Genomic DNA, 19,832 nt, shown 5'->3' with positions numbered 1-19,832 from the left:
ATTATTTAAATAAGTATTATAAGTTAAAAAAAAAACCCAGCAAATCACTACCATCAATCAATGCTAAGTATTTACTTAAGAGAAAATGATCTTGTTTAAAGCTACAGTCTGATAGGTATTAGTAAAAGCATGAAGTTGAGAAGAGAAATTAAAATATTTCTTCAAAATATCATTTCAGAGATGGCAAAGCTTTTTACTGTTGAATCAACCAGGAGTTAAAAATGAAGGAAATAGCACAGACATGTTGCAGTAAAACAAATAAAACAAAGGTTAATGTTATCAAAGACACCATGCTAGCCACAGAGTTTGACCCTCATTCACAAAAAAAGGATCACTATTGTTGTCTCAAGACTGTACAGCATTATACTACTATCAGACTCCAACTGTGTACACAAAACTGGGGAAAGGCTGGATCGTCATGGATAGTCACTGACTGGAAATGTATTACCTGCTGCCCCTTCTGAAACCTTATCTATGAGAACAAAGAGATGATTTGCCCTCTTTAGCTAAAAACACAGATTCTTTTTGCTTTCTCTCAAAGGAAGATCTTTGATTTACCCAGCTTTTTGTTGGTGGAAGAGAGGGGAACATCTTCCATGCCTAGACTTGAAAGCTGAGGTCCTACAGTAGTTCTTGAGAGAGACTTGGCAGCATTCTTATTTTGTTGAGAATTCTGAGTAGAGTGCATAGTCAAAGATCTGGACTCGAAATCAGAGACACCATTCTCCAGCATGGATCCTGTCAAATAAAGAGGCCAGTATTTTAGAGTAGAGTTCAGGGGTAAATCAAGGAGTCTTTAAGTACACATGAAGTAAAAAGGCAAAAGTGCAGCAAAAAATTGCCTCTTAAAAGGTTGTGAATAGAATCAGCTGACAAAACAGGACAAAGAGCAGAGTCAGTGAGGCTGTATCACTTGGCTTAGCCCAAGGAGGCACACCAACTGAAGAGAAGGATTCTTTGTTAACCCATCTCCAGACAGGCTAGCTTATTCCCTGTATCTTGTTAACTTCCTTGCAGTTCTGGGCACAAGGAAGTGAAGAGTCAGTATCACTACCTTCTGACAAGCTTCTGTTAAGTTATGCTGAGAAAAAGATTTCTACACTGTCCCAGAGAAAGAGAGTAGAGTTTCAAAAGCTTTAGGAAATGGAAACAGCAAAGAGTTAGGAAATAAAGGAAAGCTAGTTCAGAAAAAAATAGAAGCCACCAACTATCTTTGGTTTGTTTGAGGTGCTATGTTTTTTTCTAAGTCTTTATATGTGTGTGTGTGTGCTCAAACTAATCAATAAATAAAAACATCTGAAATACACGGCGTAATTTTAAAAATGGCATTGCATGTATAAAGCCAGCAGCAATAGAGCAAGGGGAACTGGTTTAACAAACAAGTAATTAAAAAGCCTATTTTTAAAAATATATTCCCAATATCTTTCCAGTACTCATCAAAACGGTTAATGAAAAATGTATGAGCTATCTGAATTTACAACTAATACTAATCTTAATTCTTTATTAAAAATCAAATGTGAGACTATAAAAACCAACAGTCTACTTCTAATGAAAGCCATGGGATTACAGTTATGCCTATATATTCCTTATTGTGTTGAGTCTTGGAATAATAACATCAATATCAACTCATGATCATCATTTCCTTTAATAAATGTGCAGTTAAAAAACATCTAAGGTCACCTTCTGTACTCTCTAAGTATTACAGAACTATTAAATTAGAAGATTTCCACAAGGCTGATTTAGACTAAAATTAAAATATGAAACAAAGGAATATGAATTATATTTTTCTAGGCCCTTGATAATTACCAAATTGACTCTTTCACATAAGAAGTAACAAAGTTAAAAAACTAACTAGATTTAATTTATTGATTGCTTTCTCAGCCAAGGAGCCCCTGTATTTTTCAGTAGAATGGAACTTTCCAAGGACCTGTTAATACTCACCTGTTCTATCCAGCATTTCTGATGGGGCAGACTCAGGATCCTCCAGTTCTCTGGCTTCTATTGAAAGTGTCTCCATACCTTCACTGAGTGAGTCCACAGACTCAGTATCATTGATGGCACCGTTGACATGATAACCATTAACACCACCTTTCTCTGAGGAGGGCGCAGATTGTTCCTCTTGAATGGAAACCGATTTGTTGGAATCTGGGATACTGTTACTTGGTTCTGCTGCAGGTTTTGGCTTGCTTTTCTTCTTTTTGTTCTAATGGTTATTAAAGATTTGAAAAAAGGAAAAGAAAAAGAAGACCCCGACAATCCAGAGAGGTAACGCCAGCTACCCAAAGGCAACCAATGTTACCAATTTCTCATTTGCTCTTCCAGAAACTGAATACCTTTTTGTATATGTTGATCTACTGACTAAAATAACTATATAAAATACTTTAGATAAACTCAAACACATAAAAATAAAACAGCAAAGCATGACAAAACCCACTATAAGAAAAACTGAAAGATAAACTACAAAATGTGAGAAAAATATGTGTAATACATACAAAGAAATTAATAGAGAGAGCTCTTAAACAAACAAAATAATAATCCAATAGAAAAACTGGTGTAGCTATAAACATGGAATGAAGTGAAACTTCAGTTTAATAAGATAAATTAAATCTGCATTGCAGAGGATTTTGCATCAGAAATCTGTCTCCTCATCTAGACAACAATTACACTGGCAGAATCTGTCTAACTATTTTGGAACTCTGGAGTCTACTGAAGGCTTATAATTTCCAGGAGAAGACTTGGATGATAAATTGTGGTTAATTTCAGTCAATTTCAGTTCTGAGCACAGTAGCAGATACTCACCCCCCACCCCCAGTTAGGGAACAGGCAGCCGTGCACCTGTTCTTGAAGCAGCTAGCACATAGCTTGCTGGAGTCAGGGTAGGCAAAAAGAACCCTGTCCTCCAAGTAACTGGGAGCTGTGTCATGGTCACTGACTGCTGCCTTTCACTACAAAGGTATAGACAGAGGCAGGCAGCCACTGATGCTGCACCTCCTCCCACTGTTGCAAGCCCCTCCCCCTCTGGCTGAAGTTTAATTCCTTTAGGGCAATGGCACCCCACTCCAGTACTCTTGCCTGGAGAATCCCATGGACAGAGGAGCCTGGTGGGCTGCAGTTCACGGGGTCGCTGAGAGTCGGACACGACTGAGCGACTTCACTTTCTCTTTTCACTTTCATGCATTGGAGAAGGAAATGGCAACCCAATCCAGTGGGATTCTCCAGTGTTCTTGCCTGGAGAATCCCAGGGACGGGGGAGCCTGGTGGGCTGCCGTCTATGGGGTCACACAGAGTCAGACACGATTGAAGTGACTTAGCATAGCATAGGGGAATTAAAGTGGTGGTGCCCTTCTTCCCCACTTCATTTTTCTTTATTCCCTTTCTGGAGACAGACATAAAAGACAAGGACATTCAAAAACAACTGTATATACAGAAAAAAATTGAAAGTAATCATGCATGCCCAGGGAAAAGCACAGACAAGATCTGAGAAGACCTTAAGTCTACACCTTAGGCTGACCCTTGGTACAAAGACAGCTTACAATTTTAAAATATAGTAATAACAAAAAACAGCAAACCTGGAGAAAGAGGGAGAATCTGGTTTCCAGAGTTATCAAATTATTAGGTTCTAATGTCTAGCTTTCAGCAAATCACAAAGAACACAAAAAAATAAGAAAGTATGGCCAATACAAAGGAAAAGAATAAATCAATAGAAACTTTCCCTGAGAAAGACTTGTTGGGAGATACATTAAAGGCTTTATTTTTTTCATCCAAAGATTAATTTTAATTAAGTAAACATGGATTCTTAATACGTTTCCATAAGTAAGATTTTTTTTTACTCAAATGCCTAGTGCATTTTTGGGCTTCCCTGGTGGTTCAGTGGTAAAGAATCCACCTGCCAACATAGGAGACATGATCTCTGGTCCGGGCAGATCTCACATGCTATGGAGCAACTAAGCCTGTACACCCCAACTACTGAGCCAGTGCTCCAGAGCCTGGGAGCCGCCAACTACTGAGCCCACATGCTGCAACAACTACTGAAGCCCATGTGCCTAGAGCCCATATTTGACAACAAGAGAAGCCACTGCAAGGAGAAGCCTGCACAATGCAGCTAGTCCCTGCTAGCTGCAGAGTACAAAAGAGCACAAAGCAGAGTAGTCCCTGCTTTCTGCAACCAGAGGAAAGCCCATGCAGCAACGAAGATTCAGTACAACCAAACCCCACCCCCCCAAAAAACGAAAACAAAAAAGCTGCCTTAAAGATGTTCAAAGAACTAAAGGAAAATGTGGGGAAGGTCAAGCAAACAAAGTATAAACAAAATGGAAATATTAATTAAGAGAAAAAGAAACTAAATCTAAAAAAGAAATAAAAAAATGAAATTTTGGAGCTAAAAAGTACAGTAACTTATATTTTTAAAAAAAAAATCACTGACGGGATTCAAAGGGAGATCTGAGAAGTCAGGAGAAAGAACCAGTGGGTTTGAAGATAGCACAACTGAAATTATTGAGTTTGAGGAAGAGAAAAAAGATTGAAGAAAAGTGAAGAGCCTAAGGGACCTGTGGGGCTCCATCAAGCAAACCAACATATGCGTTGTATAAACTGGAGAAGGAGAGGAGGAAAGGGAAGAAGGAATGTATAAAGAAATGACGGCTGGAAACTTCCCAAATTTGATGAAAGACATGACTATAAACATCCAAGAAGCTTAACAACCTCCAAGAGACGATGAAACACGTTGTAATCAACCTTCCAAAAGATAAAGAAAGAATCTAGAAAGCAGCAAGAGAGAAGTTACTTATCACACACAAGAGATCATCAATGAGATTAGCAGATTTCTCATCAGAAACATAGGAGGCCAGAAGGCAGTAGGCAGATATATTCAAAGTGCTAAAAGGAAAACAAAACAAAACAAAACAACCCATCAACCAAGAATCCTCTATGTAGCAAAACTGTCTTTCAAAACTGAGGGATAAATTAAGACATTCCTAGGTAAACAAAGAGGAGAGAGTTCATGACTACCAGACCTGCCCCGCCAGAAACACAGGAGGCCTGTAACATGAAGTGAAGGAACACTAGATGGTAATCTGAAGGCATACAGAGAAATAAAGAACTTGACGAGGTAAAATACATGTGCAGTTACAAAAGCTAGTATTATTATAACACTGGTTTGTGACTGTACTTTTTGTTTTCTACATGATTTAGAAGACTAATACAATAAAACCAAAAGCTGGTTCTTCATAAAAACAAAGTTGACAAAAGTTTAGCTAGATGGACTAAGAAAAAAGTGAGAAGACTCAAATTATTAAAATAAGAAATGAAAGTGGGCACATTACTATTGATTATAAGAGAATATTATGAACAATCATATACCAACAAATTGTATAACCTAGATGAAATTGTTCAAATTCCTAGAAACACAAAACCTACCAATACTGTCATGAAGAACTAGAAAATCTAACTAGTTAGGAGACTGAATCATGAATCAAAAATCTCCTGACAAAGAAAAGCCCTGGCTTCACTAGTGAATTCTACCAAACATTTACTCTTGCCAAACTTTTCAAAAAAAAAAAGCTGCTGAAGAGAAGGGAACAATATCTAACTCACTCTATGAGGTCAGCATTACCCTGATACTTAGACAAAGACACTAGATGAAAACTACACAGCAATATCCCTTATGAACACTGATGCAAAAATTCTCAACAGAAAGTACCAAACCAAATTTAGCAATATATGAAAATAATTATATATCATGACCAAATAGGATTTATTCCCTGAATGCAAGAATGGTTCAACTTAAGAAAACTGATCAATGTAATACACCATATTAACAGAAAGAAGGGGAAAAAAGCCACATGATCATCTTAATTGATGCAGAAAAAACATGGGACAAAATTCAAATATCCTTTCATGATAAAAACACTAAAAAAAAAAAAAACTAGGACTAGACGGAAACTACTTCAACATAATAAAAGACATATATGAAAAACCCACAGGGAACAATGGTCAAAGAGGAGAGCTTTTCCTCAAAGATCAGGAACAAGGCAAGGATGCCCACTTTTGCCATTTCTATTCAACACAGTACTGAAAGTTGTAGCCAGTGCAATTAAGAAAGAAAAAGAAATAAAAGGCATCCAAGCAGGAAACGAAAAAGGAAAACATGTTTGCAAAAGATATGATCTTATATATAGAAAACTTTAAAGATTACACACACACACACAGAACAATTCAGCAACGCAGCAGGATACAGTCAACACACAAAAATCAGTTGTACTTCTGCTGCTACTAAGTCACTTCAGTCGTGTCCGACTCTGTGAGACCCCATAGATGGCAGCCCACCAGGCTCCCCTGTCCTTGGGATTCTCCAGGCAAGAACGCTGGAATGGGTTGCCATTTCCTTCTCCAATGCATGAAAGTGAAAAGTGGAAGTGAAGTCACTCAGTCGTGTCCGACTCTTCGCAACCCCACGGATTGCAGCCCACCAGGCTCTTCCGCCCATGGGATTTTCCAGGCAAGAGTACTGGAGTGGGGTGCCATTGCCTTCTCCAGTTGTACTTCTATACCTGAACAATCTGAAAAGTAAATTATAAAATAATTCAATTTATAATGACATAACTAAATAGAAACACATTATATATTTATGAATTATAAGATTTAATATTAAAATGCCAATACTACCCAAAGTGATCTACAGATTCAACGCAATCCTTATCAAAATCCCAATGATATTTTTTGCAGAAACAGAAAAACCCATCTTAAAATTCATATGCACCTTCAAGGGACCAAAACAACCTGGATTGTCATACTAAATGAAATAAGTCAGACAGAGAAGGACAAATATTATATGATATCACTTATACGTGCAATCTAAAAAAAAAAGGACACAAATTAATTTATTTACAAAAGAAAAATAGACTCACAGACATAGAAAACAAGTTTATGGTCACCAAAAGGGAACAGGGCTGGGAGGGGAGGGATAAATTGTATGTTTGGGACTAAAATATACACACTATTATATATGAAAAGATAATCAACAAAGACCTACTGTTGGGGACTATATCATATCTTCTAATAACCTACAATGGGCTTCCCTTGTGGCTTGGCTGGTACAATGGAAAAGAATCTAAAAAAACTTCTGTATATGTATGTGTGTGTGTATAACTGAATCACTCTGCTGTACCCCTGAAATTAACACAACACTGTGAATCAACATGTCAATAAAAATTTTAAAGAAAAAGAGGAACAAAACAGGGAGACTCATACAACCTAATTTCAAAACTTACTACAAAGCTACACTAATCAAAACAGTGTAGGACTAGTGTAAAGACAGATGTATACGGGACTTGCCTGGTGGCCCAGTGGTTAAGATTCTGCCTCCACTGTGGAGAGCAGGGGTTTGATCCATGGTCAGGGAACTAAGATCCCACAAGCCATGCGAGAGTGACCAAAAAACTTATAAAAGACAAACATAGACACAATGAAATAGAATAAAGAGCCCAGAAGTAAACTCTCACATATATGGCTTAAGTGATTTTTGCCAAAACTATTCAATGGGGAAAGGACAGTCTTTTCAACAAATAATGCTGGAAAAACTGGAATCTCCACATACAAAAGAATAAAGTTGGACTTTAACCTGAAACATAGCACAAAAATTAACTCAAAATGGATCAAACCTAAATGTAAGACCTAAATCAACAAAACTTAGAAGAAAATGATGTAGGACAAAAGCTTCACGACATTGGATTTGGTAAGGATTTCTTAGAGACCACAGTAAAGAAAAACAGACAAACTGGACTTAATGAGAAAGAAGACAATCCACAGAATGTGAGAAACTATTTGCAATCATATATCCGGTAAGGGATTTTTCCTCTCCACAATTCTCATTTCTCCTTTTCTTAATTACTTTCTCCCATGTGAGCTGGCTAAGTTTTCATGTCACTGTCCTATGCATGTAATACCTATCCCCAGTAATCGTTCATGATCATATCCTATTGAACTAATCCCAACAGTTAACTAGATGTGATTTGGGTATTTGGGATTGCCAAACTGAAGCCATTTTTCTTTCTCCAAATTTTAAGAAACTGATGTATCTCCAACACATACTTCCCCAGCTTTGTGTACATATTACATTACTAATAACCTATTATCCTTGTCCAGTAAATTAATAAATCAGAATATGCACAGTTACTTAGGTTTGGTGAAAGCAATGGAAAGAAGTTAAGCAAATATTCAAAGCTACAGGTATGGAGAGCTTCAGGGGAATCTGTGGTAGTATTAAGTTCTTAGAAAAAGTTCTCAAGGGTCAATGGAGCCAAGCCCGTTTTTTTTTTTTTTTTTTTTTCCCCAAGTCTGGTTTAATTAAGACTTAGCAGAAATCCTAATGAAGTGATTCGGAGTCATTAAGAAAGCATTCCAGAACTCCAGCACTAACCTAAATAGACCCGAAAGAGATTTCATAGAGATACTTGATTCAAATTCACACTTCAAGCACTTTCTAAAAGAACCAGATTTAGAGTAAAGAGCTATGGGAAGCATGATGAGGTTAGCTAGTATCCTTTGGGGAAAGCATTTTTGGTTTCAAGTGCATAAGGAGAACTGATATGTTAGATATTGTATTAAATACTTGAGGAGACATTGCCAAAAAAGATCCATCTAGTCAAAACCATGGTTTTTTTCAGTAGCCATGTATGGATGTGAGAGTTAGACTATAAAGAAAGCTGAAGGGCAAAGAATTGATGCTTTTGAACTGTGGTGTTGGAAAAGACTCTTGAGAGTCCCTTGGACTGCAAGGAGATCCAACCAGTCCATCCTGAAGGAAATCAGTCCTGAATATTCATTGGAAGGACTGATGCTGAAGCTGAAACTCCAATATCTGGCCACCTGATGCGAAGAACTGACTCATTTGAAAAGACCCTGATGCTGGGAAAGATTAAAGGCGGGAGGAGAAGGGGACAACAGAGGATGAGACAGTTGGATGGCATCACTGACTTGACGGATATGAGTCTGAGTAAGCTCTGGGAGTTGGTGATAGACAGGGAAGCCTGGAGTGTTGCAGCCCATGGGGTTGCAAAGAGTTGGACACAACTGAGCGACTAAACTGAACTGAAATACTTTCAGTTGTCAGTATTATTTTCCTATTTTAGAGACAAGCAAACTAAGACTCACTAGGGGTTAAACAATATTCCCAGGAAATAAAACCAGTAAGTAGTAGAATAGGATATAAATCCAGTTTTGACTGATTCCACAGTCCAAGTGCCTTCTATTATCTTCTAATATCTCCCTGAACTAGACCATCAGACCCCTCTGCATAGCTAACAGTAGCAAAGCCTCTCTTTAGGCTTTAAGCTAAAGCTGATTAATACCAGAGATTACAACACAAGTGGTCTGACTTAAAAATCTGAACTATTTTAACTGATGTATAATATGAATGATTTGAAAACCACTGGAATGGATCACTTTCTCTAGAGGAGCTCTGCTGTCCTTGACATGATCTCGTTTCATCCCTGCCTAATATTAATACATTCTCTGAAACTGCGATGGCAGAGTAATTCTGCTTCCTGCCTGAAATCACACGGAGGAGACTGTGGTACTGTATGTACAGAGCAGTGTTACAATGTCCTGGAAGAAAACTTTTCTTAGCCAGGTAAACTGAAGATGCGTATGTAAATCTTTCAATATTTCTGCAGAGCTTAATTTTTTTATAATACAAATACTGATATCACACTTTTAAATTTAATTCATTTTTACCTTTTTCTTGCCTGTTACTGTCCATTCTTTGAGTACTTCACTGGCACTACCTGTAAGAGAAACCAATCACAGATATTTTTCTCCCAGCACAAGTATGCTAAAGCAGAAATTAGTGTCCCTGAATTTTGTAACTGCTGGAAAGTCTCCCTCTCCCAATAGGAAAAGTGATGGTTCAGGTGTCTAAGCTAATGTAATGAGATAATCATATCATGCTTACCTTTTAGAATACCTGCCCATTTAGATCTCCCTTCTCCATTTAATTTCTTCAGTAAGTTCTTCCAGGAAGAGACTAATGTAGCCTGACCATTTTGAAGCTTCTTTTTATCTATGTAGCTTTGACCAAATACAAAGATGACTGGTTTCAGCCCAAGTACTGGTTTCAGCCCAAGTATGGCGTCCCCTCTCCTCCAGATTACACACAATCTGGTTACATTGTTTCACAGAGAACTGTCTGCCACCCTAAACCCAAACACTAACATTATAAACAAAAATATGATGGTAAAGAAACAACTTACAGTATTTGGACCTGTTTATTGTGTACTGGCAAATTCAGAAAAGTAGAAAGAGGGAGATCTATTTTGATATCACTGTCACTGTTCAATGAAAGAGACAACTTCAGACAGTTTTTCCCAAACAAGTTATGTGGAAAGAATTTTGTAAAATGCTCCTCAACTCTGTAAAATCAGAAGGTTTGACTAAGCATACCATTTTTTGTATGGTAGATAAGGAAACTCAAACCCATATATTTAAATCACTTGTCAGAGCCTGAAAAAGAATACTGAGTCCCTAAATCTGCCATCTGTAGCTGAGCCACCAGACCACTGCTCTATCATTGCTTCTTAAATTCTTATTCAACCCAACTCCAGTCAAGTCCCTTATACCACTGGCTACCTAATTTCTTAACTGTCATTAGAAAATGTTCTGAATAAAATGATGGAATCTTCTTTGCTTGTCTCTTATTCCAGGTATCATATAGCTTATGAATGAATTACTTCTAGGGCTGAAATAAGGAGCTTTAAAAGATATCTTTAAAAATGGCACAGGGTCTGCTATATCATCTATAAAATACCAGACTGCCGAATAAATGTTATAGAAATCTGAAGCAACTTCTAGTTGAACAAATATGAACTTATAAAAATATTGAGCTAGGGTTACCTTCCATGAATGCTTGTACTGTTTTGTCCACACAATTATCAAAGTGTTGCAAAACCAGGATAATTTCATTGTTACTCTTATTGGGAACTATTGCACGCACTGCATTTATCTGAAAAAGAAGATAAGGTCATTTAATTCTAATATGAGTAGATCAGTTGGAAACTGAGGTCTATTACAGAGAATAACAGTAAGGGTACCATTTCATCTTTAACAAGGTGTATCACATCACTTTAGTATCAGTGAGAGTACATACAACCATCTCGCTGGGATGAGTAATAGGTGAATGATGCCAGCACATAAAAAATTAACTTTAAAACTTAGAAAAAGCAGAACATTTGCAGAAACAGAAGATTTGTGCCAGATCTTATTTCAGGGTGGTTTAATTCAGGTATCAGGTATTAATTTAGCATCAACATTTCCTCATTTTTAGCATATTATAGAGAAAGGAGCAAAGTTTAACAAACCACCAGAATAAAAAAACAATAATAACTTAGATTTTTGTATAGCATTTTTTAAACATTTATTTCATATCATTTAATTGTATAATAATGCTATGCTGCTGCTGCTGCTGCTGCTGCTAAGTCGCTTCAGTCATGTCCGACTCTGTGCGACCCCATAGACGGCAGCCCACTAGGCTCCTCCGTCCCTGGGATTCTCCAGGCAAGAGTACTGGAGTGGGGTGCCATTGCCTTCTCTGATAATAATGCTACAGATATCATTTAAATTATTATAAATTATTTCAGGTGTATAAAACATAATGAACACTCACTATGATAGCCAGTTTAATAAAATAAAATACATGCAATTGAAGTGCCCATGAAACTTTTCATAAACCCCTTTTCCCTCCTCTCCACAGAGATTTCTACCTTGAATTTGGTGTTATTTTGATATTTGTTTTTATACTTTTATGATGTATGTCTGTATCCAAGGGTAAGACATATTATTGTTTGCATTACACGTCATATCATACATATCTATTTTTAATTTGCTTTTTCATATAACATTGTTTTTTAGATTTTTCATGTTGATAAATGCATCTCATTATTATTTATCAGTAATTTATTTTAACTGCTAAATAGCATTTCCATTGTGTGAATATAGCCAATTTAATCATTTTTCTGTTGACAGACATTTACATTCTTTCCAGTGTTTGGCTACTATGAAAAATACCATAGTAAATATTCCTACGCTTATGCTTATTTACTGAATGCTTATGACAATGCTTACCAAATTGTTAAAAAAAAGAAAACAAGTCTTCAGTGAACAGTGAGAGGATGTCTCTATTGTATATATAATCACTAGTAGAATTTCTGAACAGTTCAGTTCAGTTCAGTTGCTCAGTCATATCCAGCTCTTTGTAACCCAATGGACTGCAGCACGCCAGGCCTCCCTGTCCATCACCAACTCCTGGAGTTTACTCAAACTTAAGTCCATTGAGTCAGTGATGCCATCCAACCATCTCATCCTCTGTCGATCCCTTCTCCTCCCGCCTTCAATCTTTCCCAGAATCAGAGTCTTTTCAAATGAGACAGTTCTTCGCATCAGGTGGCCAAATATTGGAGTTTCAGCTTCAGCATCAGTCTTTCCAATGAATATTCAGGACTGATTTCCTTTAGGATGGACTGGTTGGATCTCCTTGCAGTCCAAGAGACTCTCAAGAGTCTTCTCCAACACCACAGTTCAAAAGCATCAATTCTTTGGCACTCAGTTTTCTTTATAGTCCAACGCTCACATCCAGACATGACACTGGAAAAACCACAGCCTTGACTAGATGGACCTTTGCCAGCAAAGTAACGTCTCTGCTTTTTTACTATGCTATCTAGGTTGGTCATAACTTTTCTTCCAAGGAGCAAGCGTCTTTTAATTTCATGGCTTCAGTCACCATCTGCAGTGATTTTGGAGCCCCCCCAAAATAAAGTCTATCACTGTTTCCATTGTTTCCCCATCTATTTGCCATGAAGTGATGGGACCAGATGCCATGATCCTAGTTTTCTGAATGTTGAGTTTAAAGCCAAGTTTTCAACTCTCCTCTTTCACTTTCATCAAGAGGCTCTTTAGTTCTTCCCTTTCTGCCATAAGGGTGGTGTCATCTGTGTATCTGAGGTTATTGATACTTCTCCTGGAAATCTTGATTCCAGCTTGTGCTTCTTCCAGCCCAGTATTTCTCATGATGTACTCTGCATATAAGTTAAATAAGCAGGGTGACAATATACAGTCTTGACGTACTCTTTCCCCGATCTGGAACCAGTCTGTTGTTCCATGTCCAATTCTAACTGTTGCTTCCTGACCTGCACACAGCTTTCTCAAGAGGCAGGTCAGGTGGTCTGATATTCCTATCTCTTTCAGAATTTTCCAGAATTTGTTGTGATCCACACGGTCAAAGGCTTTGGCATAGTCAATAAAGCAGAAGTAGATGTTTTTCTGGAACTCTCTTGCTTTTTCGATGATCCAAAGGATGTTGGCAATTTGACCTCTGGTTCCTCTGCCTTTTCTAAATCCACCTTGAACATCTGGAAGTTCATGGTTCACGTACTGTTGAAGCCTGGCTTGGAGAATTTTGAGCATTACTTTGCTAGCGTGTGAGATGAGAGCAATTGTGTGGTACTTTGAGCATTCTTTGGCATTGCCTTTCTTTGGGATTGAAATGAAAACTGACCTGCATATATACGGAATTTAGAAAGATGGCAACAATAACCTGGTGTACGAGACAGCTAAAGAGACACTGATGTATAGAACAGTCTTATGGACTCTGTGGGAGAGGGAGAGGGTGGGAAGATTTGGGAGAATGGCAATGAAACATATAAAATATCATGTAGGAAACGAGTTGCCAGTCCAGGTTCGATGCATGATGCTGGATGCTTGGGGCTGGTGCACTGGGACGGCCCAGAGGGATGGTATGGGGAGGGAGGAGGGAGGAGGGTTCGGGATGGGGAGCGCATGTATACCAGTGGAGGATTCATTTTGATATTTGGCAAAACTAATACAATTATGTAAAGTTTAAAAATAAAATAAAATTGGAAGAAAAAAAAAAAAAAAAAAAAAAGAAAACTGACCTTTTCAAGTCCTGTGGCCACTGCACTGCTGAGTTTTCTAAAATTGCTGGCATATTGAGTGCAGCACTTTCACAGCATCATCTTTCAAGATTTGAAATAGCTCAATTGGAATTTCATTACTTCCACTAGCTTTGTTTGTAGTGATGCTTCCTAAGGATCACTTGATTTCGCATTTCAGGATGTCTGGCTCTAGGTGAGTGATTATACCATCGTGATTATCTGGGTCATGAAGTCTTTTTCATATAGTTCTTCAGTGTATTCTTGCCACCTCTTCTTAATATTTTCTCCTTCTGTTAGATCCATACCATTTCTGTCCTTTATTATGCCCATCTTTGCAAGAAATGTTCCCTTGGTATCATTTTCTTGAAGAGATCTCTAGTCTTTCCGATTCTATGGTTTTCCTCTATTTCTTTGCATTGATCACTGAGGAAGGCTGTCTTTTCTCTCCTTGCTTTTCTTTAGCAGTCTGCATTCAAATGGATATATCTTTCCTCTTCTCCTTTGATTTCGCTTCTCTTCTTTTCACAGCTATTTGTAAGGCCTCCTCAGACAACCATCTTGCCTTTTTGCATTTCTCTTTCTTGGAGATGGTCTTGATCACTGCCTCCTATACAATATCACGAACCTCTATCCATAATTCTTCAGGCCCTCCGTCTATCAGATCTAATCCCTTGAATCTATTTCTCACTTCTGCTGTATAATCGTAAGGGATTTGATTTAGGTCATACCTGAATGGTCTAGTGGTTTTCCCTATTTTCTTCAATTTAAGTCTGAATTTGGCAATAAGGAGTTCATGAACTGAGCCACAGTCAGCTCCCGGACTTGTTTTTGCTGACTTTATAGAGCTTCTTCATCTTTGGCTGCTAAGAATATAATCAATCTGATTTCAGTACTGACCATCTGGTGATGTCCATGTGTAGAGTCTTCTCTTGTGTTGTTGGAAAAGGGTGTTTGCTATGACCAGTACATTCTCTTGGCAAAACTGTGAACAGTAGTGAATCTAAAAATTCATTAGAAATGCCAAATTTCCCTTCAAAACGAGCATGCCAACTTTGTCAGTTATTCCTAAGGTATTTTGTATCTTTTGAGGTTAAAAATATACACTTTACAATAACTGCATATTCTCTTTTCATTTTTGTATGTCAATTTATATCCAACTATTTTGATGACTTCATTATTCCTAATAATTTGTTGCTTTCTTGGTTATTCTATGTAGGCAATTCTATTATCTATAATAACAGCAGTTTTTTTCTCCCTTCCTTTTTATTCTTTATAATCTTCATTTCTTGTCTTGCTGGACAATGTGAAATTGGTTATTTCTTCAAGAAGACCCATTTTTTTTTTTTTTTGGTAGGGAGTGGTAGTTAGAAACCAAGATCTAAGAGCTAGGTGTGTTTATTGCTATTAGGTTGGTGTATGCTTACTCCTTGGAAGAAAAGTTATGACCAACCTAGATAGCATATTGAAAAGCAGAGACATTACTTTGCTGACAAAGGTCCATCTAGTCAAGGCTATGGTTTTTCCAGTGGTCATGTATGGATGTGAGAGTTGGACTGTGAAGAAAGCTGAGCGCTGAAGAATTGATGCTTTTGAACTGTGGTGTTGGAGAAGACTCTTGAGAGTCCCTTGGACTGCAAGGAGATCAAACCAGTCCATTCTGAAGGAGATCAGCCCTGGGATTTCTTTGGAAGGAATGATGCTAAAGTTGAAACTCCAGTACTTTGGCCACCTCATGCGAAGAGTTGACTCATTGGAAAAGATTCTGATGCTGGGAGGGATTGGGGGCAGGAGGAGAAGGGGATGATAGACGATGAGATGGCTGGATGGCATCACTGACTCGATGGACGTGAGTCTGAGTGAACTCTGCAGGAGTTGGTGATGGACAGGGAGGCCTGGCATGCTGAGATTCATGGGGTCGCAAAGAGTCGGACATGACTGAGCAACTGAACTGAACTGAAAAGTAATTGTGGTCTTGCACTGCTGAGCTTTGCCGTTTGATATTGGAATACGTTCTCAAATAAATGTGGTTATGTTATATATCATTTTAATGCACATTTCTCACTTTTTTTTTTTTTTTGCTAATGACATTACTTGCTGTTTATTCTATATTTATTTTAGACTAGGGAAATTATGTTAGACAAAAAGCAAATTCAAGCAATTTTCTTATTTGAGTTCAAAATGGGTCATAAAGCAGTGGAAACAATTTGAACATCATCAATGCATTAGCCCAGAAACTGCTAACGAACGTACAGTGCAGTGGTGCTTCAAGAAGTTTTGTAAAGGAGAGGAGAGCCTTGAAGATGAGGAGCACAGTGGCCAGCAACTACAAATTGACAAGGACCAAATGAGAGGATCGTCAAAGCCGATTCTCTTTCAACTACACGAGAAGTTGCTGAAGAACTCAATACCAACCATTCTATCGTCATTTTGCATTAGAAGCAAACTGGAAAGGTGAAGAAGCTCAGTAAGTGGGTACCTCATGAACTGATAGCAAATCAAAAAAACCATTGAGTTGAAGTGTCATCCTCTTTTATTGTGTAACAACAAACCATTTCTCGAATGGATCGTGATGTGCGACAGAAAGTGGATTTTATACAACTCCCGGCGATGATCAGCTCAGTGGCTGGATAGTGAAGAAACTCCAAAGCACTTCTCAAAGTCAAAGAAAGTGAAAGTGAAAGTGTTAGTCGCTCAGTTATGCCCAACTCTTTGCGACCCCATGGACTGTAGACTGCCAGGCTCCTCTGTCCATGGGATTCTCCAGGCAAGAATATTGGAGTGGGTTGCCATTTCCTCCTCCAGGGGATCTTCCAAACCCCGGGATCGAACCTGCATCTCTTACGTTTTCTCTTGTATTGACAGGCAAGGTCTTTATCACTGGCATCACCTAGGAACCCCCAAGAAGGTCCAAAGCGCTTTGGACCAAACTTGCACCAAATCCAAACTTGCACCAAAAAAAGGTCATAGTCACTGTTTGGTGATCTGCTGCTCATCTAATTCACTACAGCTTTCGGAATCCTGGTGAAATCATTTCATATAAGAAGTATGCTCAGCAAATCAATGAGATGCACTGAAAACTGCAATGCCTGCAGCCTGCATTGGTCAACATAAAGGGCCCAATTCTTCTCCATGACAACACCCGAATGCACCTCGCACAGCCGACATTTGCTTCAAAAGTTAAATGAATTGGGCTATGGAGTTTTGCCTCATCCGCCATATTCACTTGACCTCTTGCCAAACAACTACCACTTTTTCAAGCATCTTGACAACTTTTTGCAGAGAAAATGCTTCCATAACAAGCAAGAGGCAGAAAACCCTTTCCAACAGTTCATCGACTCCTGAATCATGGATTTTTACATTATAAAAATAAACAAGCTTACTTCTTGTTGGCAAAAATGTGTTGATTGTAATGGTTCCTATTTTGACTAAAGATGCATTTGAGCCTAGTTGTAATGATTTAAAATTCATGGTCTGAAACCACAATTACATTTGCACCAACCTAATACTAGGATGTGATTATTTCTAGGTCCTTTCAGTGGACAGAACTAGGAAATTTTGGTTTTTACAACATAAGTTTATACTGACACCATCAGTTTAAATATACTATTAAAAGACTTTTTTTTTTTTTTTTTGCCACACCATGCAGCATGTAGGACTGAACCTATGCCTTCTGTAGTGGAAGCACGGAGTCCTAACCAGTGGACCTAGAGAATTCCCAAAAGACTTTTTATAAAATGGTTTTTAAACATGTATTTCTCTTCTCTAAACTGAAAGTTTTTTAGCTCTTAAAAACATTAACATATTTCTTGATTTGCTTTATTCTATAATATTCATAAAATAATTGTAGAATATAATATTACTACAAATGAAAAAAGTTGAATTCATTTTCACTACATTCCTCTGAACATTTCCAGTAAGAATATTAATACTGTGTTCAAAGTCAGTGGGAAGATTTGTTCTAGTTTACCTTTCCCTGAAGATGAAACATTTTCAGGATCTCAACCTTATATAAGATCTCAGTTCCAATTTTTAACCCAGGACAAGCTTTGTGCTAAATGTGGGGCCTGTGTGGTAAAAACACATTTGTTACTGAGACTGGCAAAACATATCAGAGTTAGCTAGTTCAGGCTTACCACTCAGCTTTTTAGTTTCTCCTGTATTTTTGGCCCTAGGGATTTCCCTTCTTGTGTTCAGCTATGCTTTTTTTCTTTTTTGGCCACACCATGTAGCCTGCAGGATTCTTAGTTCCCAGATCACGAGTTAAATCTGGGCCCTTGGCAATGAAAATGGAGTCCTAACCACTGGACCACCAGGGAATTCCTTGGCTATGCACTGGAAATGATGTATATCATTTTCATTCTGTATTTTTAAGCATTTTACATTAGAAATATTTTCAGGATATCTAGTCTGCCATATTGCTTGAAAAGGAAGCCCTTTTACAGATGAAGAGAAGCAAAGTATCTTGTTCAAGTTATTAGCAGAATCTGTATTAGGACCTAAGTGTTTTTTAGTATACTTGCTTTCATGTCATTCTATACATTTTTGTTTCAGGCTTAATTGAACAATGATAAAGTATAAAACTATACAAGTGGGACGGTATATAATCTATAATTCAAAGAGCGTGAATTTATAATATACATTTTTGAGATGAGCAAAAAATTACCATGATCACTAGAAAATGGGCTTTAGGCAAAACTTACAGATTTAATGATAAAGGTAAAATTCTCATAACTGAAAATGCAACATTGTTTATATTATTGAACCAATATGTATCTATGACTCCAGAATCAATGATTTACTTTTTAAATGAGATGAAGAACACATGTAAAGCTTTTGTTCTATGTTTTTTCTCAATATAGCTCATTAAGGGTTATATTATTAAAGACAACCGGGTTCCCTTCCAAAGATACCTTACTTAGAAAACTCTTCTTGCTCTAAAGTCTCCTGGTCTTAAAAATCCTCTTCAAGTGAATGGGACGATCCTACTCAAGACTATTCCTTAAAGAATGTTAGCAAATTAGATATACACTTAGCCATATACATACTGTTGTATTAATTAAGATGTCCAAGAGAATTTAGAATAAATATATGTATACGGATGCATGTAAAGAAAATTGTTCATACTTACAGGCTCTGATTCCTCAAAACCTTCATGGTAGTTACTCCCTGATATACAGTGGCATTCATACAGTTTTGTTCTTAATTTTCACTTTCTTAATGAGTTTGTAGCCAATGATTTTATTAGTACCTAAATTTTAACAAGACATTCAAGTTTCCTATCCACAGTAACTAGACATACCTTTTCTTTCATGTTTTCAAAAGCTCCTCCTTGGGCCAGTACAGTATTGGACTGCAAATCAAAAATGAATCCTGATGAATCTGAAAGAATGAGAAGGAAAAAATATATTCAGGATCCAAAACTAACATAACAGCCTGCAAAATTTAAGGGCCAATACTAGCTGCTTTTCTCTCATAAACAGCTAATAACTAAATAGAACTTAGTTGTTATTTTGCAAATTCTATTATATAACTGATAACTACCTTTGCATTCAAATTGTGAAATTAAATTGGATTTTAGTAGAAATTATCACAGCTTGAGAAAAATATTGAAATCAATTATATTAGACTGTACAGTAATCCTTGATATCTTTAACTATCCTAATATAAAAGGCCCTCTAAAAATACTGTAAGTAAATACCTCAAGGTAAAATTTAACACTAACAAATCTGAATATGTGAGAATGAGAGCTTCTGTAACATTAATAATAACAACACATAAAAGTACTTTCCATCTTTTAGACTGCAACACACACACGTCACATTCTTAGGACTATGAATTTCATAAATATATTTGCTTGTGTTCCCAATATATGATAAAGCAATGTACCAGTGT

At 37.3% G+C, this 19,832-nt stretch overlaps 1 protein-coding gene across 1 annotated transcript in view; it reads right to left on the bottom strand.

Annotated features, from left to right (window-relative positions):
- Window positions 1–19,832, bottom strand: part of SPATS2 (spermatogenesis associated serine rich 2) — a 152,282-nt gene that overhangs the window by 21,949 nt on the left and 110,501 nt on the right. Inside the window, exons 3-7 of the mRNA XM_027542765.1 lie at window positions 19,240–19,319; window positions 10,888–10,996; window positions 9,733–9,782; window positions 1,942–2,203; window positions 559–738 (exon numbers count right to left, since the gene is read on the bottom strand). Coding sequence (XP_027398566.1) covers window positions 559–738; window positions 1,942–2,203; window positions 9,733–9,782; window positions 10,888–10,996; window positions 19,240–19,319 — 681 coding nt within the window. The remainder of the gene's footprint in view (window positions 1–558; window positions 739–1,941; window positions 2,204–9,732; window positions 9,783–10,887; window positions 10,997–19,239; window positions 19,320–19,832) is intronic.

The sequence above is a fragment of the Bos indicus x Bos taurus genome, chromosome 5 (assembly GCF_003369695.1).
Source record: "Bos indicus x Bos taurus breed Angus x Brahman F1 hybrid chromosome 5, Bos_hybrid_MaternalHap_v2.0, whole genome shotgun sequence".
Taxonomy (NCBI): Eukaryota; Metazoa; Chordata; class Mammalia; order Artiodactyla; family Bovidae; genus Bos; species Bos indicus x Bos taurus.
Note: the sequence above shows the minus strand (reverse complement) of the source record. Positions and strands in the feature narration are given on the sequence as shown.